The sequence below is a fragment of the Molossus molossus genome, unplaced genomic scaffold (assembly GCF_014108415.1).
Source record: "Molossus molossus isolate mMolMol1 unplaced genomic scaffold, mMolMol1.p scaffold_m16_p_3, whole genome shotgun sequence".
Lineage (NCBI taxonomy): Eukaryota > Metazoa > Chordata > Mammalia > Chiroptera > Molossidae > Molossus > Molossus molossus.
In genome coordinates, this window is record NW_023425366.1 from 118,120,611 (window position 1) to 118,148,150 (window position 27,540).

Here is a 27,540-nt window from a genome sequence, read left to right on the forward strand (position 1 = left end):
ATGTTTGTTGGTGTTTTTCGACTCTCTTAAAACAAATTGTGCTTACCATGTGTGTAATAGAGAAGAAATGTGTATTCGACCTTCTAGTACCTTAAAGTCGGGTTCCAGAGTCAGAATATCTACATTAAAATGATGTGATGATGATATCACTCGCAGGTACCAAGGCAGAAAGAAGTCACTAGTATTAGCAATCCTGGAGGAGAGGATCAGAGTTTGCTGGGAGAGTAAGGCTTGATGGAACCCAATTTCAGTAAAGTAACAATAGAAGAACATTCTAGATAGCACAGTGTTAGCACAGCTGACATGCCTGTAAGGGCAGGATCTGACAGGACTCAGAGGTTCCTGTGCAAACGAGGTAATTCAGGGAGAGAGGGACTATTTGTACCTAGGTGGTGAGGCCCCCTGGGGGACTGTCTCAGACCCAACTCTGCCCACTTGTGGAGCATGTGCCCTGTGACACCAAGGCTATGTGCTTTCTAGGCAGGGTTTCCCACAGATGCTTACCTTACCCTGATGCACACATTTTACTATCTGACTTCTCTCATTGATGTTTCTAGGAACCTGCTAGAATCACCTATAGAGCTAGTCTGATGTTATTTGGAATGAAACTCAGACCATTGGTTACCTATTTAGCCTTGTAGTTGAGATTTTGATTTTTCTGTTTTCTAGAGATTCTGTAATCACTAATCTCAGGCTATTCATCCCTTACAGAGATAATCTGATTTTATTGAATAATTAGGCCTTCTTAAGGAGTATATCTAATGTCAGTCCTGGCATCTGACTCCCAGTAGATTCTAGCTCATAGGGTGGCATGGAGGACTAGAGCTGTGTGTGTGTGACCAAATTTCCTGTTAGAACTCATGCTGCATCATCAGTGAGGTTTTTTTCCTACTCCGGGTGTAGTCCTCAGACCAGGGGCACAGACACCCCCACCCCAGGCTCTATATTAGAATCAGCATTTTAACAAATTTCCAGGTGATTGGCACATGAACAGCTGAGATGCCCCTCTTTGAATGCCTTGAAGGAGCTGGGTGTTTGTCCTGGAGTTGCTGAGGAGATTTTAGTCATTCTCTGGGGGAAACCATGGGTTTTACAACTCAGAAATCCACAAGTCTGTCAAGGGATACTACAGGGTCAGTTCCAGAGCTGAACTGAATCCATTTACTCATTCAGCATGAGCCCATTGACAGTGTGTCAGTCAGCAGTCTTCCAGCCTATTGCTTTGAATACCTCCACTGGCTCGCTACCTAGCCTGGTCGTTTGTTCTAATTTTAGGCACCTCTGGTTGTTTTAAATACCTTTCTACGTGATATTGAGTCCAACTCTACCTCCTTAAAACTTTCATTCTTAAAGAGGTGCTTACTCAGTAAGTGTTTGTTGAACAGGCTCTTGTTCCACCTGAGAGCTCTTCAGAGATTCTCACACACCTCTTTTGACAGACTGTGATTGTGGGGAGCAGAGGAGGCAGTGGAACCTAAATGTCTGTAGGGACAGAGCAATGGGCTTGTTTGTCCCTGATTTATGTACCAAATAATCATTGGTTATATATTTGATCCGAATAGTGTTGTCCTTGCTCTTCTGGGTAACATAGTGTTGCCCCCTCCTGAGTCATTTAGCTTCTAAAGAAAACCTGTTGGAGGGTTTGTCATTCTTACTCAGTGATGGCTTGATGGGAGGCCTAGCAACTGGGACCAGGGTGTTCTCTTTTATCCTGTCCTGTACTATGCACAAGAATATGGTGGAAAGGAAGGCAGGCCTGACACGCACGGCACCTTCAAGGCATCGTGTGGGAGCAACTCTGCAGAAATGTGTGCAGGCTGGAGTAACTTCCAGCACAACTTTTTCAATAGAAATCTTAATAATGATTAGATAGTAGTTGCTTTGCCTGCTTTGTGGTATGTCTCCCACTACCCTGACAAAGCTTTGGAATTTAATATGTCAGTTTTTACTGGATTTCCAGTTGAGTTCAGTTTTCTTGAGAATGATTGTGGACTGAAGTTCCTGGCTAACTGAATTTGCAAGTTGGTAGGGTATATTATGCATGGAACCTACAGTAGAACAATCTTTGTGCTCACTAGGGAAGGATTGCCTTGGATCTACATGAAAAGGGACAGTGAGTCCTGGAAATAGACTATTATGAAACATAGCCTTTTATTTAATAGGTCATGGGCTCCTGATGAAGCTGTAACAAAAGGGCAGTGGAGTTGTCGGGAGTGATTTGAAGATGTGCTGGTAGCAGGAATGCCACTAATACAATACTGTGTGACATGACAGTTGATTGTGTATGAACTGTATAGCAATAGCTCTAAGAAAAGAAAAAAGATGTAAAAGTGGTATAAAGAACAAGAGGTTTTGACATTTAAGGGAGTAAACGTCAATTGACTAATTAGTCAATTGATTAATGTGGAAAGCCTCGTTCTCGAAAAGGCCAGATGAAGCATTGCTGTTCTTAGCACTTCTTTAATTTTTGTTCAACCTGAAGAACTCAGGGCTGGGGAGAGGAGGCTGTCTGAGGAAAGCCAGTCACTCTGCTAGACTGGTACAGCTCACTTGAACTCTGAAGGGGAGTTTACAAGGCCCTGTGCTAGCACCTCGACATACAGAGTCCAGATGAATCAAATGTTGGTCCCACCTTCAGGGAATATACAGGGAAGATGAGATGAGCATGATCATCACTGTCCAGAGCTGCTATTTTACATTTGTTAGGTGATTAGTCTTTTGTCTCTCCCAACTGACTCTGTGATTCATGAGTGCAGGCTTTGTGCTCATGCTATATCCTGAAGCCTAGCACGGTGCCTGACATATAGTCTGTACTCATTTAATTGGTGGAGTGGGCAAGTGAACATGTGAAGTGTAGATGTCCAAAGAGAAGTAGAGATCCAGTAGGTGATGTGAGAATTCAGGGAAGATGACTGCTGCCTGAGAAAGATCAGGAAAATGTGAATGGAGGAGTGGTAACATCTTGAGCCCCCAAAACAGAGTTTATGGTTGCTTTTACCTGGTAGCTCACCTTTCTGTCAACCATCACCTCTATTGTAAATGTCCGTGTTCTCTTACCCTGAAGTAGTATGTCATCTATTAGCATTTGGACTCAAAGTGAACCATGCTTAAATGTCAGACATTTTTGTTTGTACTTTGTTTTCCTTGCCTCTGGTTGTTAGAAATGTCAAGTTCCAAATGTCTTCTGATGGGTATATGTTTTTTTTTTTAAATATAGTAATGTTTTTATATTTAGGAAATAAATGCTTTTTAGTACAAACACAAACTTCCATGGGAGGCTCTGGCTGTCTTGGAAGTGACCTTGGACTTAGGAATGGCATTCATTCTAAGGTGGGGCATTTTGGCTAAAAGGATGGCATTTGGGGAAGTGTGGACGAAAGTAGAATATAATAGAACTTTTCACTAAAGCACAACTATTTCATCTTCACCCAGAAATGGAAGGCCATATACATACCTTGTGTTTTTCTTAATTTCTCTCCACAATTGATCATTATGTGTAACAAATGTAGTCTGGGTATCTTCTTTCTTATATCACAAGGTGATAGAAAAATAAATCATCTTACCAGTATTACTTTCCTTTTTACATCATAGTACTTTTAGAAAATATAGCACATTGATTTTAAGAGTACAATGGGCACATCTTTAAAATTTTGGGACATACTATTAGAAAAATTAAGATATTGTATATGATTTATTTTACACACTTGTCATAAAGTACACCTTGGAATAGCTTTTCATTTATAATAAACGGTTGGTGTGTGTAATTGTGACTAATGAGTGTTAATGAGTTTGAGATCTGAATATATTTATTAGAAAAGTTAATAGTATGAAATGTGTAATTACCAAGTTGTTTTACACATTTTGGTTTAATTAAGTTACTCTAATAAATATTTGAGTTGTTAATGTTATAGTTGCACTGATGCTTGAATGTGAGAATATAACTCTTACACATCATGGTCTGATTTTGAAAGAAGGCCTTAATGTGTAGTGTCTTATGTATTAAAGATCATATGTTATAGTATCAATTTTAGCAGCTGCTATTTATAATATGGCTCTAAAGTTTGGGGAATTTGGACAGAAAGGAACTCTTAAGAATAGGAATAAATAGTAAGTGTTCACCAAATAAGAACATTTGAATAGGTGAATGGACAGATGGACTGATGAATTGAACTTGAATGATCAAGGATTTGCAAGTTTGGTGTCATCTGTCAGTTAACTTTGAAGCTCTTGGGATGAGGTTTTTTATGTTGCCACAGATTTTCCTTTAGAGAAGCTAAGGGTGGCTGTGGGAGGCAGATCCAGTTCCTGAATATTGGTGGCGCTGCGGTGACACCTGGGTAAATTAAAATCCTTGTAGAATCACCAAACCTTTTTTTATCTATTAATTTCAACTAGATCAGTCAGTCAGTCAGTCAAGGACATTCCTTCTTGACCAGCTTTACATACTCAGAAAGCTTAGCATGGTGCCTTCCTGCATAGGAAACTCTTAGGAAAGAAAGGTGTGGTGGTAATGCAGTCATTGTACATATAAGTTTCAAGGAATTATGATTTTTGATATTTAGAACATCATATCACATTTATTTATAAGTGATTGAGTATCACCTCTGCTCCTTCTAGTAATCCTTCTGTACCTTTACAGGTGAGCAGTGAAGGACCCAGGGGGCGTGGCAGCAGCAGTGTAATGCCTGCCTCTTAGTTCATCTCAGTGGTGGCTGATGACCAAACACACATATTAATTTTTATTAAGTGATCTCTGTTATTATGGTCTGTTACTTTCTAAGAGAGAAGCTTGGATTTTTTTTTTTTTTAAGTGTTTTTGCTCCTCAACTACTGGCGTGCAGAATAGATGAATAGAATAGGATCCTTCTCTCTTTACACCTCCTTGTTTGGTAGTCTTGTCCTAATGTTTCATGACATACGTAGTCTTCTGATAAATTTTTACTTCTCAATAGTTTTAAAATAATTTACAGACTTCTCCCTTTTACTTACCTTTTTTGTTTGTCTGTTTGTTTGTTGTTATAGCTATCCTGGGGTCTCCAGCTAGTGGAATTCAGAACACAATTGGTTCTGTTGGTACAGGCCAGCAGAATGCTACTTCTTTAAGTAACCCAAATCCTATAGACCCCAGCTCCATGCAGCGAGCATATGCTGCTCTTGGACTTCCCTACCTGAACCAGCCCCAGACGCAGCTGCAGCCTCAGGTTCCTGGCCAGCAACCAGCACAGCCTCAAACTCACCAGCAGATGAGGACTCTCAACCCCCTAGGTACGTGAAGGAACTCTTGAGAACTTCTTTGTGCTAATGCAGCAGTGGGAATGACAAGTCTTCCTGGAACCAGAAGCTGTTTTCAGTTATTGTTTTTACTTTAAATTCAAATTAATATATGTATATATTATGGTGATGGTATTATCTAAATAATTGGGGGGAAAATTTCCAAGAAAAGGCAACCGTGTCAATGCATGGTATGTGTTACAGGCTTATAAAAAGAAAAGCATTGCCCGGCCAGTGTGGCTCAGTGGTTGAGCATCAACCCATGCACCAAGAGGTCACCAGTTTGATTTCCGGTCAGGGCACATGCCCAGGTTGTGGGCCTGATCCCCAGTGGGGGGCATGCAGGAGGTGGCCAGTCGATGTTCTCTCTCATCGATGTTACTATTTCTCTCTCTCTCTTTAACATCAATAAAGAAAAGGTATTTTTTAAAAAAAGAAGAAGAGCATTTGCAAGTGAACCAACATTTTCTTGTGCCACTTCTGTCTGGAATTTTCATAAAGGGCATTTCATATGGCTCATAATGCCAAGTCTCACAAGTTAGAATTATAGTTACACCACTTGAATTAACTCCCAGTAGACCATTTATTTGATGGAGAACTTGTAGATGGTCTACTATTTCTATCAAGTCTTAATTATGGGTTATCTCACAGTTGGAAGTGACCAGCTTGGACATGGACAGGTTAACAAGAGTCTCAGAAAATCTCTTCTGTTTCAGCCTTCTCCGTGTATTAGTATTGCCTAGTATAATCTTAACCCATTATTTGCCAGTTTGGTCTTTTGTTTTTACACATCTCCACAATTTTGGCCACCTCTGCATATTGTTTGCTTAATACTTTTCTTTAAATTGACTGTCCTTTCAAACTTAGGCTTAAGCCAAGCAGTTATGTCATTCATGTTAAATCAAGGTTATTGTAAATGACAGTTGAAAACATCTCATTTGTTGCTTTTTGGAAAACAATTGACCTAATGCATATCTAATGTCTACTGGCCAGGAGACTGGTTTAGAGTCATAAGACCTGAGTTCTAATCTAATTCCACTCCTGTTGATGATTTAATTTGGGATAAAACTATTAACTTCCCTTATACTGTAAAATGAATACTATAGACAAATTGACCTTTTATGTTTTTAACTTACACTAAATATTTATGGTTTTGTTTTCTGATATGCAAACAAAATTGATGGCACATATATGTGACAAGTTAGCTTAGTTGTTTAGGTCATGATATTAATGAAACCAGAATCAAAATCTGAATCTAAAATGAATCATTTCTAGTTGTCTTCATAGCCTTAGAGTACACTTATGATGCCATCCAGCCTCCATAAAAATGTCTTATTTTAGTTTTACAGCACAGTGGGAAGGAGTCTGCAACTGAACTTGTACAAGTCAATCACCATTATTGAAAATATAACTCCCGCCGTGGCTGGTTTGGTTTAGCAATTAGAGCATCAGCCTGTGGACCAGAGAGTCTTGGGTTCAATTCTGGTCAAGGGCACGTACCTCGGTTTCTCTCTCTCTCTCTCTCTCCCCCCCCCCCCCCCTCCCTCCCTCCCTCCCTCCCTCCCCCCTCCCCCTCTCTCCCACTCTATCTGAAGTTAAATGGAAAAATGTCCTCAGGTGAGGATTAAATATATATATCTCCTAGAGTTCCTGCTGTAGTGTTTATTATTATAACTCACTAAGAATTGCTTATTCTTTTTTTTTTTTTATCCTCACCCGAGGAAATTTTTCCATTTTTTGTTCAGATAGAGTGGGAGGGAAAGAGGAAGAGAGAGAGAGAAAGAACCATCCACATGAAAGGGACACCTTGAGTGGCTGCTTCCCACACAACCCAACCAGGGCCAGGGACAAACTGCAACTGAGGTATATACCCTTAGCCGGACCGAACCCAGGTCTCTCCAGATCGCAGGCCGATGCTCCAACCGCTGAGCCAAACTGGCCAGGGCAGAATTGCTTATTCTTTTAAAGAATTTTTTTTTTTTTTTTTATCCTCACCCAAGGACATTTTTCCATTTTTTGTTCAGGTAGAGTGGGAGGGAGAGAGAGGAACAAAGAGAGAGAGAGAAACATCGACGTGCAAGGAACACATCGAGTGGCTGCCACCCGCACGACCAACCAGGGCCGGGGACAAACTGCAACCGAGGTACGTGCCCTTAGCGGGAACCGAACCCGGGTCCCTCTGGACCGCAGGCCGACGCTCTAACCGCTGAGCCAAACCGGCCAGGGCGAATTGCTTATTCTTAATGGTGACTTATTGTTTATCTGTTATCAGAACTCTTAAGTGTATATTATAATTTAGGAATTGATTTTTTTCTGTCTTTAAAGGAAATAACCCAATGAACATTCCAGCAGGAGGAATAACAACAGATCAGCAGCCACCGAACTTGATTTCAGAATCAGCTCTTCCAACTTCCCTTGGGGCCACAAAGTAAGACCCATGTTTCAGTTGACTCCTCTGTGAGTGGCAGTGACACATGAAAGTGGGCTGGTAATCACAGCAAACTCGGTGATTCTTTCTGAATGTGCAGTAGAGAAAATAGTTGGGGTGGGGGCTTGCTATTTTTCTTTTAATTATAAATGTAGGACAGATAAGAGAACATAGTTTCTGTTTATATCACTTGGGTCTCCTAACTTAAAAGTCTTGTATGGTTGAAGGCCTTACTTAAATGATGTGCATTTGAGTCACTTCAGTAAGTGGATAAAGTGTTCTTGTTCTTCCCTTAGCCCACTGATGAATGATGGCTCAAACTCTGGAAACATTGGAACCCTCAGCACTATACCAACAGCAGCAGCACCTCCTTCCAGTACTGGTGTTAGGAAAGGCTGGCATGAACATGTCACCCAGGACCTGCGGAGCCATCTAGTGCATAAACTGTACGTTCTCACCTCATCCATTATTCACGTGATGGAAGTATTTTGTGGCTGATGGCATTGTGACAGTTTTGCAATTTCATTGATATCTGATTTAATTCCTGAGTGGTCCTAAGTGATAATACTTTAGCATCTGAAGGGAGTCACATCCTTGTTTAGGAAGCCATAGCCACTGTTGGCAGGCCAGAGAATCCCAGACTCTGCATCCCCAGAGGGGGGCATCAGAGCATTCATGGCTCTACCCTGCAGAGGAGCATGAACTATGACCCTTGTCACAGAGGCCACTCCCAACACAGCCAGATATGTCCTCTGAACTCTGGGATTAGCTCAGAAGCTTTGCCTTATTTTATGGCTCAAAGTTATAGTTGTGGAGACCCCTGAGAATTTGGGCCTAGTGGATACAGATGGCATGATAGTACCATCGTATAGTCAGCGAACATACAGAAAGTTAATAGTTAACTTTCTTGAGCTGGTTAAATTACATTGAAGGCAAAGTTAACCAACAGTTCCCTTGGAGTTTTCTTTTTTCTTTATTATTTTAACCAAAAATTTTTGTAGTAAGTAGTTTAAAAAGTAAGAATTCAAAGTCATATTATTCTTGCCTGGCTGGTGTGGCCCAGTTGGTTGAGCATTGACCCACTCACCGAGAGGTGGCTGGTTCGATTCCTGATCAGAGCACATGCCCAGGTTGTGGGCCAAATCCCCAGTGGGGGGCATGCAGGAGGCGGCCAGTCAGTGATCTCTCTCATCGATGTTTCCTTCTCTCTCTAAAATCAATAAAGAAAAAAAAATTAAATATAAAAAAAATTATATTATTCTTGAGATGACCCAGCATTTATTGTTAATAGCAAAATATTGTGTTGGGCTTGTAGATAAATCAATAGGTTAGTATAGTCTCTAGAGAATGACTTTATTTGTGTACTCATATCTTAGGCAGGAGATATTTGGGATTTCTCTCAATAGTGTATCACCCACATAGGTAAATGAGTTTTTCTTTCCAGGTCACATATAAAATGGCAAGATACTGATATTATATTGAGAGTGGGTTGATAGACTATGTTGTTCTTTTAGTGTCCAAGCCATCTTCCCAACACCTGACCCTGCAGCCCTGAAGGATCGCCGCATGGAGAACCTAGTGGCCTATGCTAAGAAAGTGGAAGGGGACATGTATGAATCTGCCAACAGCCGGGTAGGTTGCCATACATGTTCCAGCCTGCATAACACCTACAGTAGATATAACTACATCAGTCTGGCTTACTTGTCTGGAAATGGGGAATATGTTAGTTGGGTACACCCATCACCTTGAGGAGGCTAACCAGAGAGCATTAGCAGATAAGACATGATGTCTCTACACAACTCTCCTAGTTTACTACAAATCACCACTACAGTGGTACATGAGGTGTACAAAATTGAATTTTATCTATGTATGTCATGTCTACGTCCATGTGGATGTTGTTTATAATTCTTGTACTATGTTACTGCCACCACCAGTGAATATCCAAGAAGAGATTCAGCTGTGGAATGAAATGAAATGTGCCTTTATTACCTACTGTCTATTAAGTCCTGTAATGTAACTAGGAGTTCAACAAGAATTTGGGCCTTTGGTTTATGAGTTAGAAGTGTTGAATACTTACCTTTGCCAGTGTACTTAATAATAAAAAATTTATTAGTTTGTTAGAACATACAAATTCATTTTTTACAGTTTTAACTGTCTAATAGTAAATGTTACTGCTTTTCAGGATGAATACTATCACTTATTAGCTGAGAAAATTTACAAGATACAAAAAGAGCTAGAAGAAAAACGGAGGTCACGATTACACAAACAAGGCATCTTGGGTAACCAGCCAGCCTTACCAGCTCCTGGGACACAGCCCCCTGGGATTCCCCAGTCACAACCAGTGAGACCTCCAAGTAAGGACTTCATGTCTTTCTGCCAGCCCTTAGTCTGTTTGCTTGATTTTTCTTATGTGTTTAGTGTGTGTTTCAAGTATATGAAATTGTGTTCTCTGAAAACCCACATTTTGGAGACTGATACATTGGAGACTGTGCATTGGCCTGTGTTTGGACATTGAGTCTCTCTCATGGAGAGACCCTTTAAAGGGTTTGCTGGCATCAGAATGCACAGTGCTTTGGGACCTGTTGACTGGTTTTTCTTTATGTTTGAAGTACTTAAGATAAAATTCCTTATTCCTAAATCAAGAATTATTTTAAATAACTTTTTTTTTTTCTGCCATTATAGATGGACCCATGCCCCTGCCAGTGAATCGCATGCAGGTTTCTCAAGGTATTTAACTATTGCCGTGAATCATATTTTGGTTTACCATTCAACAGCCACAAAGTGTATTGGTTTTTTTCCTCTTTTTCTCTGTATTTCATTGTAGCTCTTCTTTTCCATTCCTTTTTGCTGATGAGCAGAACTCATTTCCGCAGACAGTATGAATATTAAGAGATCGTAGGAAAGATCTCCAAGGAGGTCAAAAGCAGAATTTAGCCCCTTTTTTTTTCGTGGACAAGAGAGGTTATTACTTTTTAGGAAGAGTCTCATTAAAAAAAGCATTGTAGGTGAGGGAAGGAAACACTTTTGATTGTGTGAAAGGAGAACATCAGGCCTGTCCTGGGGCAGTGAGCAGTACTGGGGGTGAGGTGGGGAAAGTGCAGTGGCTGCTTTGGGCTCTGTGAGTGCAGGTAGTCAAGACCAGCCAAGAAGGTTTGTACTCACAAGAGTCTGCATCAGGCTGGGGTACTGGCAGCTGATCTGAACAACTTTTAAAGATTGTTCTCAGGTTGAAATTCTATGGTTTTTGCTTGATTGAAGCTATCGTAGTTTGGGGACAAGATGCATTTCAAAACTTTCACAGTTTTTGTCTAATTGATACTTGAACAGTAAGGTGTTTTTTGCAGGTTGTGAAATAAGGTGGTGACATTATCCAGAAGATTCTAAAGCATGGCTTGGTTGTGTTATTAGAGTAATTTGGGAGGGGAGAAGAGGTCATTTTTAAAGTTGCAGTAATCTTACTGAATACTGAAAAAGACATGGTAGATAAACTGATATTAAAGAGGAACCAGTTTACTGAGGATTGTGGAAAATTACAAAGAATGAGAGGCCGTGGTCTAGAAATGCTTAGCGGCTAGTGAGGTGCCTTTCATGGTGTGACATTCCTGCGGACGGTGGGCAGCCCAGGGGCAGCAAAGGTACTGCGAAAATGAGATTTTTCTAGTCTGTAGAGAGAAGGCTGAGGTTGAGAACTGGCCACCTTTGGATGCTTTCTGAACATTTAACTTGCTTGCAAAATTAAAACCATATTTTGAGTTTTATCCCAGATTCTAACAATAAATATAAACCCAGCTGAAGAGCTAGGAGGCCTGGATGGGGGTGGGGGGGATGAGAACGGGCTTCCTGCAGAAGAGAAGATGGAAGCCAGATGCTCCAGAAGGCGTTAGTGAGAGGTTGGCTCAGACTGATGCCCTAGCCTTAGTTAACACCTCTTCCGTGGTTGGTGAGAACACCTTCCGGATGTAGTTTTGTCTCCTTAGTTGCTTTGATGCTTTTCCTTCAGTGTGCTGACATGCTGATCAATGCTTCCTCAGCTGTGTTTTTTTGTGGTTTACCTGACTTTCTACCCTCATCTCCTAATTCTGCTCTACCTCCCACTCCCACGCCCACCATACCACCCTCACCACATTTTTCCTAGGTATGAAAATTCTGTTACTTAACCATCTTATCTGATTAGCTGGGTGATTTCATTTGTATGTGTTGTGTATGTGTTCCATCTTATTTTGCTTTGAGTTTATTGGGTAAGTTGTAATTCTGTTTTCCTGTAGATGCTTTTCCTAATGAACCATTGTGGATACATTTACAGGGATGAATTCATTTAACCCGATGTCCTTGGGGAATGTACAGTTGCCACCAGCTCCAATGGGACCTCGCGCAGCATCCCCCATGAACCATTCTGTCCCAATGAACAGCATGGGCTCCGTTCCAGGGGTAAGTCCTGCTTGCCTTAGCTGTGCTCAGAAGGCCTTGCCCAAATAAGAAAAATTCTATAAGCAGTGCAATTGTAGACTTTCTAGAATCCTATAGTACCTGTTCCTTTGGATTTGGGTTATGCTTTATTTCCTTCTTCTTCCCCCTGCCTCTCTCTCGGTCTTCATTATTATAGTGAAATAAAATTTTTTTCTCCTCACTCGAGGACATTTTTGCATTTATCTTCAGATAGAGCGGGAGGGAGGGAGGGGGACAGAGAGAGAGAAACATAGCTGTGAGAGAGACACATTGACTGGTTCCCACCCACAGGGCCCCAACCAGGACCGGGGACAAACTGCAACTGAGGTACATGCCCTTAGCGGAAACTGAAACCAGGACTCTCGGGTTCGTGGGCCGGCACTCTAACTGCTGGGCCAAATTGGCCAGGGCTATAGTGAAAATTTTTTGACCATTATTTATTTTTATTGGAATGTCAAATTCATAGGGGCTTACGACTCGTTGAGAAGATGGAGTTCTATAGATGTAATAGGCAGCCTCAGATTTGTGCCGAGAGGGACTTGTCAGAGTCTGTTGACTCCTAGAGCTTACTCTCCTGTGGCTGCTTTCTAAATGCTTCAAAGAACTTATAAAGGCATATTTTGAACTTTAAATTGTAGTACGCTATTGATTTCTATCCAAAGGACAATCTGAAGCCGACTCATTAGAGACTTTGCATGAGAAAGCTGGCAAAGTGCCTGGGAGCTATAAGATCTTAGTGAGTGGTGTTTCTCTTCCTGAGAGGGAGGAAGGATTTGAAGAATTCTAGCTCTTTTAGTTTATCTGGAATACTTTGGCCTTTGTCCTCTAAACTTTCAATGATGCTTGTTGTCTTTTAGATGGCCATTTCTCCTTCCCGAATGCCTCAGCCTCCAAACATGATGAGTGCACATGCAAACAACATGATGGCCCAGACGCCTGCGCAGAACCAGTTTCTGCCGCAGAACCAGTTCCCTTCATCCAGTGGGACAATGAGTGTGAACAGTGTAGGCTTGGGGCAACCAGCAGCCCAGACAGGCGTGTCACAGGTACCGTTTGCCTTTGGGCCACCTACATTGATATTGCCCCAGGTTCCTACTAACCTGAAAATGTCTTACTTATTTCATGGAAATTAGAACTCTACACATTTCATTTTGATCTTTTCATCTTTTAGCATCTCTTGAATTTTTCCTCATTTTATCCTGTAATTTTTACCTTATTTAGAAAGACTTTTATCATTTTGGGGTGAACTTCATGTAAAAGTGGAATGGTTTGTAGGTTTTTTGGTTGTGTACTTTTACATTTTGATTTTTGGGTTTCTTGTCTTTTTCTTGGTTTTTTATTTGTGTCTTTTAAATTCTAAGTTTCATATGCAATCCTGAGAGACATTGAATTTTATTTTATTTTATTTTTTTATTTATTTTATTTTATTTTATTTTTTTTATCCTCACCCAAGGACATTTTTCCATTTTTTGTTCAGACAGAGCAGGAGGGAGAGAGAGGAAGAGAGAGAGAGAGAAACATCGATGTGAAGGGACACATCAAGTGGTTGCCACCCGCACGACCAACCGGGGCCGGGGACAAACTGCAACCGAGGTACATGCCCTTAGCGGGAACCGAACCCGGGTCTCTCCGGACCGCAGGCCGATGCTCTAACCGCTGAGCCAAACCGGCCAGGGCGAGACATTGAATTTTAAAGAGTAAGGAAGGAAGGGATCCCATGAGTTCATTGCTAATGTTTTGATTTGTGTATCCTATTGCCTGTCTCTGAACTGCCCAAGTGAAGTCAGGCCAACTAGATCGGTTGAGTAGTTGTCCTCTTATTCAGTGTGATTTTACTCAGTCAGTCTAAAGCTGAAGAGAACTATTTTCAATTCATTTTACTGCCTTATACTTCTTTTTGTTAATTGTTATATTAGAATGTTGTGCTTATATATGTACACGTATTTAAAATGGGCTGAATCTTCCCCCAAAAGATGAAGTTCTTGTTTTTAATTTTTTAACATAAAGGAATATTGAATAAAAGTAATTGACTACACTAGATGTACTAATAGTAAATGCCTATTCACTAATTCTTAATTTCCATAACATGTCATTGCTCTAGAGCAGGAATCAGCAAATTTGTCCTGAAAATACTTTTGACTTTGTGGGCCATACATAAACTCTGTCTTAACTGCTCAACTCCAGCGTTGTGGGGCAAAAGTAGCCCAGCCATATTCATTCCTACGTAAATGAATGGGTGTGCTATGTTCTAATAAAACTTGAGTACACAAACAGGCAGCTTAGCTGTGTTTGGCCATGGGCAGTAGTTTTCAGACCTTCATTCTAGACCAGTGGTTTGGAATCACTTTTTCAAAGGTCTACAAGTATTCTGAAGCATGTTCTCAGTTGAGACCATTGCACTGAAACATTTCAATATTTCAACAACTTATTTTTTAAACAAAGATAAATACCTTTTCTGTTTGTCTAAGCTGTGAGTGGATATTATGGAACAAGAAGCTAGTAAGTTGAGTGGATATGTTTGTTTAAACCAGAAGTTTCAACAGTTATATAAATCAAAGTAAAAGAAACAATCATAGCATTAACTTTATTGGAAAGTGCACATTATAATAAGTGTACAACTGGATGAATTTTTGCAAATGGAACATGGCCCTGAAACCAGCAGACCTCTTCAAGAAACCATGATTAGATTTTCATGCATTTAATTCTTTAAATCTGTTGCTACATTTTCAAATGGGGGAAGTAATTTTAACATACTCTGTTCCCTCTGTTAGGGACAGGTTCCTGGTGCTGCTCTTCCTAACCCTCTGAACATGCTTGGGTCCCAGCTGCCTTGCCCACCAGTGACACAGTCACCATTGCACCAAACGCCACCTCCTGCTTCCACAGCTGCTGGCATGCCATCTCTCCAGCATCCAACAGCACCTGTGATGACTCCTCCCCAGCCAGCAGCTCCCACCCAGCCATCAACTCCTGTGTCATCTTCCGGTCAGACTCCTACCCCGACTCCTGGTTCAGTGCCCAGTGCTAGTCAAGCCCAGAGCACCCCTACAGTCCAGGCAGCATCCCAGGTGACCCCACAGCCTCAGACCCCAGTTCAGCCTCCATCTGTGGCCACCCCTCAGTCATCGCAGCAACAGCCAACGCCTGTGCATGCCCAGCCTCCTGGCACGCCGGTGAGTCTCTCTGTTGTCTTCTTTCGTCTGAGACTCTTATGAGAACTTTCCCATAAAAAAATCTGTCATGATGGCCCTGGCCAGGCAGATCAATTGGTTAGAACATCATCCCCATATGCCAAGGTTGCAGGTTCATTTCCTAGTCAGAGTACATACAAGAAACAACCAATGAATGCATAAATAAGTGGAACAACAAATCTCTCTCTCTTCAGTCCTCTCTTTCTCTCTCTAAAATCAGTAAAGATTTTTTTTTAAATTCTGTCATAAAGTTGGTATAACCCCAAAAAGTAACTGCACTCTAATAGAACCATAATCAGCTGTGTTTTGTTTCCAACATTGGCTTCAAAGGTTGTTTGGCAGAACATGACTTATAATTATCTTCCCTAATTAAATGAATTTGCAAAAATCAGCAATTATAGAGAAATAATATATGAGTCTTCTGTAGAATTTTAAAACTACCTATAAATAAGAGAAGTCTGTTTCCCATTATCTGTCCCAGATTGATGTCTTCTGAGTTTTGGTAGTTTTTCTCCTAACATCATAAGGATGTGGTCACGTTCCTGATTGTGTATGCTTTGACCTTGCCTATCAGCCTTGTTTTCAGACTAGAAGCCTTTTCTTTTTTATGACAATATGGCATACCCAAGTTAGTGTTTCCTGTGACTCAGATCTGCCCAGTCTTCCAAGGACCTGCCGGGAGTGTCCAATCTGTGTGCTTTTCTAGGCTGGGCTGACCCAGGGACCTGAGGCTACTCTCTTGTCACCTCTACTTCCCTCCCCCAGTTATGAAAATCTTAGTACCCATTTTTTTACCAGTCTAACTTAGAAAACCCTCTCCCCTGAAATACATTAACTTTATTCTTGGGGACTGAAGGTATTTACTTCTAAAATAATCAAAATTAATCCCAACAATTTCAAGATAACATTACCATTTGTATTTCTCCAAAGCCTTTCTAATTTTGTATTATCTTTTGTTTGTTTACTTTAAACTGCATTGGGTAAGACTTTGAAATTTTAGAATTCTTTTAGTGGTTCTTTCTCTTAATGTTTGTCTATTCCTTTGCCACTATTGCCACCACTGTTCTTACAGTTAGCAAGTTAATTATATATTCTTGTTTCATATAGGCACTTTATTTCCCTTCCTACATATATACTTATATATTGATAATTCAGCCTTTAGCCATAAACATTAATGATCTTACTGGAAGGAATTAATTTTAAAATAGGAGATTCTGTGGCTTAGGTAGAAAACTTGCAGAAAACAATTTTATATCCACATGTAAAAAGCTCTGCTTTTCCATCTCTGTATTCTTGGCAAGAAGTCAGTTGTGTTTCTGCCTAATGTTGTCTTCCTTTAGAACTCCTCTTTGAACTTTTTTTCTTTCATTCTCTCAAATGGGGGTGCTTATTAGGTTAGTATTGAGAAATGTTAACACAAAACTGTATATTGGGTGAGCAGCAACAGAGTTTAAGATCATTATATTGTTTTGTTAACAGAGATAAATGATTGTTTTTTTCTACAGCTTTCCCAGGCAGCAGCCAGCATTGAGAACAGGGTACCCACTCCATCCTCAGTAACCAGTGCTGAAACCAACTCTCAGCAGCCAGGACCCGAAATACCAATGCTGGAAATGAAGAGTGAGGTCAAGACTGAGGACACCGAGCCTGATACCAGTGAAGCCAAGGGAGAGCCTGGGTCTACGGTAGGTGCCAGGGGTCCATCATAGATATCCCTGCTTTTTGTTTTAACATCCTCTTTAATCTGTTTGCTACTCAAACCCACAATCAAAAACAGATTGGTTATTTATTTTTAGAAATAGGTATGGGTTTTGTTTTGTTTTTGACAGAAATAAAGAACACTGGCTTATATTTTATTTTTTTAAATGCAGGGCTTGGGAGAACATTGTTTCGAAAACTAAAATTGTAATGATAACCTTTTAAAGATTTACTTTTTTTTATTTGTTAACCCTTACCTGAGGATGTTTTTCTGATAGAATGGAAAGGGGAGGGAGGGAGGGAGACACATCAGTGTGAGAAAGAGACATCAGTTGGTTGCCTCCTGCACAACCCCAACAGTGCTGGAGATTGAACCTGCAACCCAAGTACATGCCCTTGACTGGGAATTGAACCCGTGACTTTTTCATCCGTGGGCTGATGCTCTAACCACTGACCTAAACCAACCAGGGCGTAAAGGTTTTCTTTTAAAGATATCTGTGTTTTATTTTTTCCCTTATCTGCCCATGCGCCACACACACACACACACACACACACACACACACACACACTACCCCAATCCCCATTGGCAACCATCAACTCATTCTCTATATCTGTGGGTCTGTTTCTGTTTTATTTTTTCATTTATTTTGCTTTTTTATAAGTGAGATCATACAGTATTTGTCTTTGACTTTTCTCACTTAGCATAATACCCTCTAGGTCCATCTATATTGTCAAAAATGGCAAGATATCTTTTTGTTTTATTATTGCTGAATGGTATTCGTGTGTGTGTGTGTGTGTGTGTGTGAGAGAGAGAGAGAGAGAGAGAGAGATCATCTGTTGATGGACATCTGGGTTACTTCCATATCTTAGTTATTGCAATGAATTCTGCACTGAACATACAGGGACATATGTTTTTTTTCAAATTAAGATTCATGTTTTTTTCAGATAAATACCCAGAAATGGAATTGCTGGATCATATGGCAGCTCTATTTTTAATTTTTTTGAGGAATCTCCATACTGTTGCCTGCACTAATTTAAGTCCCACCAATAGTATACAAGGGTTCCCTTTTCTCCACATCTTCACCAACACTTATTTGTTGATTAATTATTGAAAGCCATCTGACAGATGTGAGGTGATAGCTCATTATGGTTTTAGTTTACATGTCCCTGACAGTTAGTGATGTTGAGCATCTTTTTATATGTCTATTGGCCATCATATGTCCTCTTGAGAGAAATGTCTACTCAGGTCCTCTACTCATTTTTAAATTGGATTATTTGGGGTGGGTTTTGTTTGTTTGTTTTTTGAGCTTTATGAGTTTTTTATATATTTTGAATATTAACCTATCAATGTATCATTTGTAAATATCTTATATCATTCAGTAGGTTTTTTTGTTTGTTTGTTTGTTTTTATCCTCACCAGAGGACATTTTTTCGTCTTTTGTTCAGATAGAGTGGGAGGGAGAGAGAGGAAGAGAGAGAGAGAGAGAGAGAGAGAGAGAAACATCGACATGAAAGGGACACATTGAGTGGCTGCCACCTGCATGACCCAACCAAGGCCAGGGACAAACCGCTACTGAGGTACATGCCCTTAGCAGAAACCGAACCTGGGTCTCTCTGGACCGCAGGCTGACGCTCTAACCACTGAGCCAAACTGGCCAGGGCAGTAGATTATTTTTTGTTTTGTTTTGTTGATGGTTCCTTTCACTGTGCAAAAACTCTTTATTTGATGTTGTTCTGTTTCTTTTTCTTTTGTATCCCTCTGTCGAGAAGATAGATCCCAAAAGATACTGCTAAGAGCTGTGGCAAAGAGTTTACTGCCTGTGTTTTCTTCTAGGAATTTTATGGTTTCAGGTCTAACTTTTAAGTCTTTAATTCGTTTTGAGTTTATTTTTGTACATGATATAAGAAAGTAGTCCAGTTTCACACTTTGTATTTATCTGTACAGTTTTGCCAATGCCACTTATTGAAGAGACTGTCTTTACCCCATTTTGTATCCTTGCCTCCTTTGTCATAGATTAATTGACGATATAAATGAAGAATTCTTGATTCTCTATTGTTTCAGAATCTACATATCTGTTTTTATGTCAGTACCATACTGTTTTCATTATTGTAGCTTTATAGTATAATTTGATATTAGTAAACGTAATACCTCATTTTATTCTTTCTCAAGATTTCTTTGGCTATTACGGGTCTTTTGTAGTTCCATATAAAATTCAGGATTAGTTTTGTTTGTTGTTTTCTTTTCTTTATTGATTTTAGAGAGAGAGGAAAGGAGAGGGAGAGAGAGATAGAAACATCGATGAGAGAGAACATCGATTGGCCACCTCCTGCATACCCCCCACTGGGGAATTTGGCCTGCAACCTGGGCATGTGCCCTGACCAGGAATCGAGCCAGCGACCTCTTGGTGCATGGGCCAATGCTCAACCACTGAGCACACTGGCCAGGCTAGGATTAGTTCTAATCCTAAGAAGAATGTCATCGGTATTTTGATAGAGATTGTATTGAATCTGTATATTACTTTAGTTGGTAAGGACATTTTAACAATATTATTATTATTATTTTTTTTTTATCCTCACCTGAGGGCATTTTTCCATATTTTGTTCAGATAGAGTGGGAGGGGGAGAGAGAGAGAAACATCGACGTGAAAGGGACACATCGACTGGCTGCCTCCCACACGACCCAACCTGGGCCGGGGACAAACTGCAACCGAGGTACACACCCTTAGTGGGAACCGAACCCAGGTCTCTCTGGACCGCAGGCTGACGCTCTAACCGCTGAGCCAAACCGGCCAGGGCAACAATATTAATTTTTTCAATCCTGAGTAAGGTATATTCTTCCATTTATTTATATCTTGTTTAATTTCTTTCTTTGGTATTTTACAGTTTTCAGGTCTTTCACCTCTTTTGTTAAATTTATTACTAGGTATTTTATACTTTTTTTTTTTTACTGATTTTTAAAGGGTGAGAAAGAACCCTGGCTGGTTTGGCTCAGCAGTTACAGCGTCGGCCTGCGGTCCAGAGAGACCCAGGTTCAGTTCCCACTAAGGGCACGTACCTTGGTTGCGGTTTGTCCCTGGCCCTGGTTGGGTCATGCGGGTGGCCACCACTCTGTGTGTCCCTTTTATGTCAGTGTTTCTCTGTTTCTGTTTCTCTCTCTCTCTCCCTCCCACTCTGTCTGAACAAAATATGGAAAAAATGGCCTCGGGTGAGGATTCAAAAAAAAAAAGAGTGAGAAAGAGACAGAGACATAGATTTGTTGCTCCGCTTATCTATGCATTCATTGATTGCTTCTTGTATGTGCCCTGACCAGGGAACGAACCCCCACAACCTTAGCATATCAGGAGGATGCTCTAATCAACTGAGCTACCTAGCCATTGTAATATTTTATACTTTTTGATACAGTTGTAAATGGGATAGTTTTCTTAGTTTCTTCTTCTGATCATTTGTTATTAGTATATAGAAACAACAGATTTCTGTATATGATTCTGTTGATTCTGTGTCCTGCAACTTTACTGAAGTCATTCATTAGTTCTAATAGTTGAGTTTTACTTCTTTCTTTCTAATTTGGATATCTTTTACTTCTTTATCTTGTATGATTGCTGTGGCTAGGACTTCCCATATTTTGTTGAATAGAAGTAGTGGTAGTAGACATCCTTGTCTTGTTCCTGATCTTAGATAAAAGTCTAGGACCAGATGGCATCTACTAAGATTCAAATAATTATATCTATCTTTCTTAAACTAATTTTTTAAAAATTGAAGAGGAAGGAATGCTTCCAAACTCATTTTATGAAGCCAGCATTACCCTGATACCAAAACCAGATAAAAATATAATAAAGGGAATTACAGGCCGTTATCCTTGAACATAGATGCAAAAATTCTCAACAAAATATTAGCAATCCAGATTCAACAATACAGTAAAAAGACTATATATACCATGACCAAGTGGGATTTATCCCAAGAATGGAAGGATGCTTCAGCATTCGTAAATCAATTAATGTGATACATCACATTAACAAAATAAAAGGATTAAAGCCATATGATCATTTCAGTAGATGCAGATGACAAAGGCATTTGACAAAATTCAATGCCCTTTTATGATAAAAACTCTCAACAAACTAAACTTAGACAGAATATCAACATAATAAAGGCCATATATGACAAACCCACAGCTAATATACTTATTAATGTACTCAATGGTAAAAGGTTATATTTTAAATGTTTGAGTCATTCAGCAACTTCTTTGTTGCCATTCTTTATTCATTTATAGTTCTGTAGGGTTAAATTGCACAAGGGTTTTATTTGTTTAGTAGTCAGCCTGTGGCAGAAGTTAAAATCTAGCAGACTGTGGTTGAATCCAGTCTATAAATGTGTTTTATTGCCCTGGCCAGTTTGGCTCAGCAGTTAGAACGTCAGCCTGCGGTCCAGAGAGACCCAGGTTCGGTTCCCACTAGGGGCATGTGCCTTGGTTGCAGTTTGTCCCCGGACCTGGTTGGGACGTGTGGGAGGCAGCCACTCGATGTGTCCCTTTCACATAGATGGTTCCCACACACACACACTCTCTATCTGAACAAAAAATGGAAAAATATCCTCGGGTGAGGATTTTTTAAAAAATGCATTTTGTTTGACTCACAATGTTTTTTTAAAATGAGAAATTATAAATTAAACTCTAGTTTTTTGGATTTTCTTGAAAATGGTAGGTTCTGTCAGCATTGTTTTTGCAGTCCTCTGTGGCAGCAGTCTGGGTGGGAGCACCAGCATGACCTTTAGATGGGCCACGGGCTCTCCAGTTTGCCAGTTTCCACTACTTCCTGTCTATACCTCACCTCCTGCTGCATTCATTTACTTTATCTGCCAGGCCCTCTGAGCAATTTGGTTTTTATCCCTGTCCCAGTTTTCCAGGAGATTTTTGTTCTAAACAAGAAATACCTATATGTAAAACTACTGAGCAGATGATGGTAGGTATTTATCTATGCAATATTTTAAGCACTCCAGCATGTAAAATTTAAAATTAAGACTATAATTGTATTGGTACTGTATTAAAGCAACTCAACTGCTCTATTCCTTCTTGTGGGAGAGAAAAGGAATGATAAATGCAGCTGTGAGTAGGAGAAGGTTTTAACAAGCCTGTAGATTTCTTTTTTCTAATTTTTTTTCTCTTTATTGATTTTAGAGAGAGGAGTGGAGGGAGAGGGAGAGATAGAAAGATCAATGAGAGAGAACATCAATTGGCCACCTCCTGCTTGCACCTCACTGGGGATTTGGCCCACAACCTGGGCATGTGCCCTGACTGGGAATCGAACCGTTGACCTCTTGGTGCATGGATTGGTGGTCAACCACTGAACCCCACGAGCTGGGCAAGCCCATAGATTTTTAAGAGCCTTCCTATAACTCTTGGGTTAGAATAAAGGTTTTTTTATTTTTTATTTTTTTATTTTTTTATCCTCACCCGAGGACATTTTTCCATTTTTTTGTACAGATAGAGTGGGAGGGGGAGAGAGGAAGGGAGAGAGAGAGGGAAACATCGACGTGAAGGGACACATCGAGTGGCTGCCACCTGCACGACCAACCAGGGCCGGGGACAAACTGCAACCGAAGTACGTGCCCTTAGCGGGAACCGAACCCAGGTCTCTCCAGACCGCAGACGGACGCTCTAACCGCTGAGCCAAACCGGCCAAGGCTAGAATAAAGGTTTTTTTATATCTATGTATCATTATCTCTAATTTTGTTTTTCTTTTTTAAGATGATGGAGGAGGATCTACATGGATCTTCTCAAGTTAAAGAAGAATCAGACACAACAGAGCAGAAATCAGAACCAATGGAAGTGGATGAAAAGAAGCCAGAAGTAAAAGTAGAAGCTAAAGAGGAAGAAGAGAGCAGTGCTAATGGTGCGGCCTCCCAGTCAGCATCTCCTTCGCAGCCACGCAAAAAAAGTAGGTTGTGTTTTCTTGAACTTACTGAACTGTGCTGCTTTGCCACTGTGTTGTGATTCCACACTGTGGATTAAAAGCTAAAGCAGAAAAGGAATTTCATCTCCTCTTTTATTTTTTTCCCTTCCACTCCCCAAGTAGAAATGGTAACACCAAGCTGGACTCCTGCCTGAGAACCTACAGGTTCATGGCAGGAATGAAAAACAAGCCTTGTGCCCTGGCTGGTTTGGTTCAGCAGTTAGAGCATGGGCCTGCTGTCCAGAGAGACCCGGGTTTAGTTCCTGCTAAGGGCACGTACCTCAGTTGCGGTTTGTCTCCGGCTCTGGTTGGGTCATGCAGGTGGCAGCCACTCGATGTGTACCTTTCATCCTTTCATGTCAATGTTTCTCTCTCTCCCTCCCTCTCTCCCCCTCCCTCCCTCCCTCCCTCCCTCCCCCTCCCTCCCTCTCTCCATCTCTGTCTGAACAAAAAATGGGAAAATGTCCTTGGGTGAGGATTTAAAAAAAACAAAAACGAGCCTTAGCTCTACCTTGACTCTAGGGGGCAGCCCAGGGGCACAGCTGTTTTCTGAGATATCATGGCTGTGGGATTGTTCAAATTACATCTGAGTCCTTGAGCAGGCCAAGGATCTTGGGTTTTACTCAGCAAGGCGTGAACAACTACTGACACAGTTGAGCAGGAAAATGACCAAAAGGTATGGTGTCTGGGAAATTATCATCATGCCAGCAAATGTGTAGGAGTTTGTAGGTTTCTGCTGCTACAGATAGGAAACGAAGTGCCCAAAGTAACGGGGTAGTTGAGTAGTGGGGCCTAGTGACCTAGTGCAGCAGGATGGCATGGGGGCAGGTAAATGAAGATGCTTTCGGTTGCGAGCTGTGTGGGGTGAGCCAGCCTCGCAATGGATATGATTTTTTTTTAAAATTGTATTTTAGAGGTGTCTAAAAAGTAGAGAAAGTAGCTGGGTGTTAAAAAATTGTCACATGGCCCTTGGAAATGTGAGAATGGTACTCAGGAAGTTTTGGCCTGCAGGTGTTGCATTTGAGAAAGATAGCAGAGAAATGGTGGAGTCTTTTGTATAGTTTTTACACTGGAAGACACCCTGGGGATTATGGAGTAGAGCAGTTCTTAAATTTTTGCTCTCTTTAAAAAATATATGTGTTTTCATTGATTTCTTTAGAAAGAGAGAAACATTGATGTGAGGTAGAACTGGGGATCAAGCCTACAACCCGGGCATGTGCCCTGATCAGGAATCGAACTGGGACCTCTCAGTCCATGAGACGATACTCAATCCACTGAGTCACACCAGCCGAGTTCCGATCTTTTTATACTTTTTAAAAATTGAGGACCCAAGCCCTGGCCAGTTTGGCTCAGCGATTAGAGCGTTGGCCTGCGGTCCGGAGAAACCCGGGTTCAGTTCCCGCTAAGGGCACTTACCTCGGTTGCAGTTTGTCCCCCACCCTGGTTGGTCGTGTGGGTGGCAGCCACTCGATGTGTCCCTTTCACATCGATGTTTCTCTCTCTCTCTCTCTTTTCCTCTCTCTCCCTCCCACTCTATCTGTACAAAAAGAAAATGGAAAAATGTCCTCGGGTGAGGATAAAAAAAAAAAAAATTGAGGACCCCAGCCCTGGCTGGTTTGGCTCAGCAGTTAGCATGTCGGCCCATGAACCAAAGAGTCGCAGGTTCGATTCCAGTCAAGGGTACGTACCTTGGTTGCAATTCAGTCCCCAACCAAGGTCATGGGAGAGGCAACCGATTGATATGTCTCTCAAATCGATGTCCCCCTCCCTCCCACCTGAAAATAAATGGAAAAATGGTGAGGATTTAAAAAATTTTTTTGAAGACCCTGGAGAGTTTTTGTTTGTGTGGATTATCTATTGCCATCTACTCTGTTAGAAATTAACACTTTTAGTTGATTAGGGATTTTTTGTTGTTGTTGTTCATTCTCACCTGAGGATATTTTTTCCATTGATTTTTTTTTTTTTTTTTTTTTTTTTTAAATCCTCACCCGAGGACATTTTTCCATGTTTTGTTCGGATAGAGTGAGAGAAAGAGAGAGAAACATCGACGTGAAAGGGACAATTGAGTGGTTGCCACCCACATGACGCAACCAGGACCAGGGACAAACTGCAACCGAGGTACGTGCCCTTAGCAGGAACCGAACCCAGGTCTCTCTGGACTGCAGGCCAACGCTCTAACCGCTGAGCCAAACCGGCCAGGGCTTTTCCATTGACTTTTAGAGAGAGTGGAAGGGAGCAGAAGAGGAGGGGGGGAGAGAAAGAGAGAGAGAGACATCAGAGAAACCTCAGTGTGAGAGAGACATTGATTGGCTGCCTCCCACATGCTCCACAGATGGGAAGCTCCCCGGCTGGGACCAGGAATCGAGCCTGTGAACTTTTGGTGCTCAGGCTGACTCTAATCACTGAGCAACACCAGCCAGGGCTTGGTTAGGAATTTTTTAAGTATTTAATTCATTTAAAAATAGAACCTATTACATAACACCCATAAATAACACATTTTATGAAAAATAACTTTTTCAAAAACAATTAGTACTTAGTGAGTATAAATGGCATTGTCGTTTTACTCTTTTTTTTTTTTTTTGTGACTCAAAGAAATAAGTGAACACATACAGCTAGATTCTTATTTCTGTTCCTGCCTTTACTCTGTTATATTACATTGTTTGATTGAAGTACATGAAGAGAATCCAGTTCCACTCCTGATAGGTAGTTGATAAAGGGAAGAAAAACAGCCTTGTCAAGTAATTGTGAAGTTCTTTTTGATATTATGCCAAAACTTAGCAAGTGAAAGTTTCTTAAAGATTAGTTGTGTGAAATATGAATACTTAGCACTGAAATGTGCATACTCTGACATTAGAATCAATTTGTCTGTTTTGTACTTTGAATGGATCTTTACCCTTGAATGATTTTCTTTATAACACGATCCTTTGGTCATCTGGATATTTGGCTCAGTAACTTATGCAGATCTTCCGAATGTTGGCATACTTCAGTATACAATAATATTTAAAATCACATTCTTTAACATCACTATGAATTTCTTCAAAAAAGTTTTGTAAATGTTGAGATGTTAAGCTCGTGTGGTAGATAAAAGTTTTTTCAGAATTCTAATTTTTTATGAGAGTCCAGTTTTTTTTTTAATGTGTTTATTGATTTTTTTTAGAGAGAGAGGAGGGGGTGGGGAGAGAGAGATAGAAGCATCTATGAGAGAGAAGCATCAACATAGATCAGTTACCTCCTGTACACCCCCTACTGGCAATCAAGCCTGCAACCCAGGCATGTGCCCTGAATGGGAATTGAACCAGTGACCTCTTGGTGCATAGGTCAGTGCCCAGCAACTGAGCCACACTGGCTGGGCAGAGTCCACATTTTATCTTTGGTAACAAATACTGTCATTTGTCCTTGAAGTAACTGGCCCACTTTATTCATTTTTGAGAAAATGCCTGCCACATACCCAGATCTGAATAATTATGACTTGTCTGTCAGTCTTTCCAGTTTTATATATTTCATTTAAAAAAAGAAAACAACAGTGACTTCAGCTCTCAACAAGTGCTTTATTGCAAGACAAGCATTGCATACAGCAGCAGAAGTGCTTTATACCAACTTCCCATTTTGTCATGCAGGATAAAAAACATGTAGCCAAGGGTTGAGGTTTAATAAAAGTAATAACTTTCACTACTTCATCAAGAATACTCATTTTTTTGTTAATCTTCACCTGAGAATATTTTTCCATTGAAATCGAGAGAGAATGGGGGTGGAGAGGAGAAAGAAACAAACATTGATGTGAGAGAGATGCATCGACTGGTTGGTTGTCTCCTCCACAACCCTGCCCAGGGCCAGGGATTGAACCTACACCCAAGTATGTGCCCTTGACCAGGAATCGAACCCACAACTCTTTGGTTCTCAGGCTGATGCTCAAACCAGTAAGCCAAACTGGCCAGGGCTGAAGAAGCAAACTTTGTGGCATTTTGCCTCATAATATGTATACAGTTTTTAGAAATGCCAATATTACTATGTTTTCATAAACCCTAGATTTGTAGCTTTAGACTATCCATGGAATCTGCTGAATGAGAACCCTTGGAACCTTTAAGGCTGGGAGGGAGATGATTCAGTCCCTCTCAGAAATGGCCCAGGCTTTCGTTTTTGAAGTGTCATTAAGCGGGGGGTGGTCTGGGTGCCTTATAAACAGTGTTGTTTTCTCATGCCTTCTAACTGTAGTCTTTAAGCCGGAAGAATTGCGGCAAGCCCTTATGCCAACCCTAGAAGCGCTGTATCGACAGGATCCAGAGTCCTTACCTTTTCGCCAGCCTGTAGATCCCCAGCTCCTAGGAATTCCAGTAAGTTCATATAGTAAAAATATATTATAACTTTACCAGTCTAACTCATGCGTGTCCATGTTGTTTCTTAAAATTGGGTAAAATAACTTAGTTTTGAAGGTTTTTCTATAAGTATTTTTAAAAAGTTTGCTACCAAAACAGTAATACACCTCTGTCTTACTGAAATGGGTGTTTTCCACCTGTTTTGTGAAGCCATAGGGTCTATGGAGGGGTTAGGGTGAGTCAGAAGG

The 27,540-nt window shown here is 40.7% G+C and overlaps 1 protein-coding gene across 6 annotated transcripts in view; it reads left to right on the forward strand.

Moving 5' to 3' along the window:
* Positions 1–27,540, forward strand: part of LOC118641604 (CREB binding protein) — a 149,398-nt gene that overhangs the window by 89,604 nt on the left and 32,254 nt on the right. For all 6 annotated transcript variants that reach the window (XM_036278906.1, XM_036278910.1, XM_036278904.1 and 3 more), the window contains 12 exons: positions 5,023–5,265; positions 7,597–7,699; positions 7,996–8,145; positions 9,214–9,331; positions 9,882–10,053; positions 10,382–10,426; positions 12,003–12,127; positions 13,003–13,191; positions 14,917–15,318; positions 16,842–17,021; positions 22,775–22,964; positions 27,192–27,310. In XM_036278906.1, the coding sequence (XP_036134799.1) occupies positions 5,023–5,265; positions 7,597–7,699; positions 7,996–8,145; positions 9,214–9,331; positions 9,882–10,053; positions 10,382–10,426; positions 12,003–12,127; positions 13,003–13,191; positions 14,917–15,318; positions 16,842–17,021; positions 22,775–22,964; positions 27,192–27,310 (2,036 nt within the window). The remainder of the gene's footprint in view (positions 1–5,022; positions 5,266–7,596; positions 7,700–7,995; positions 8,146–9,213; positions 9,332–9,881; positions 10,054–10,381; positions 10,427–12,002; positions 12,128–13,002; positions 13,192–14,916; positions 15,319–16,841; positions 17,022–22,774; positions 22,965–27,191; positions 27,311–27,540) is intronic.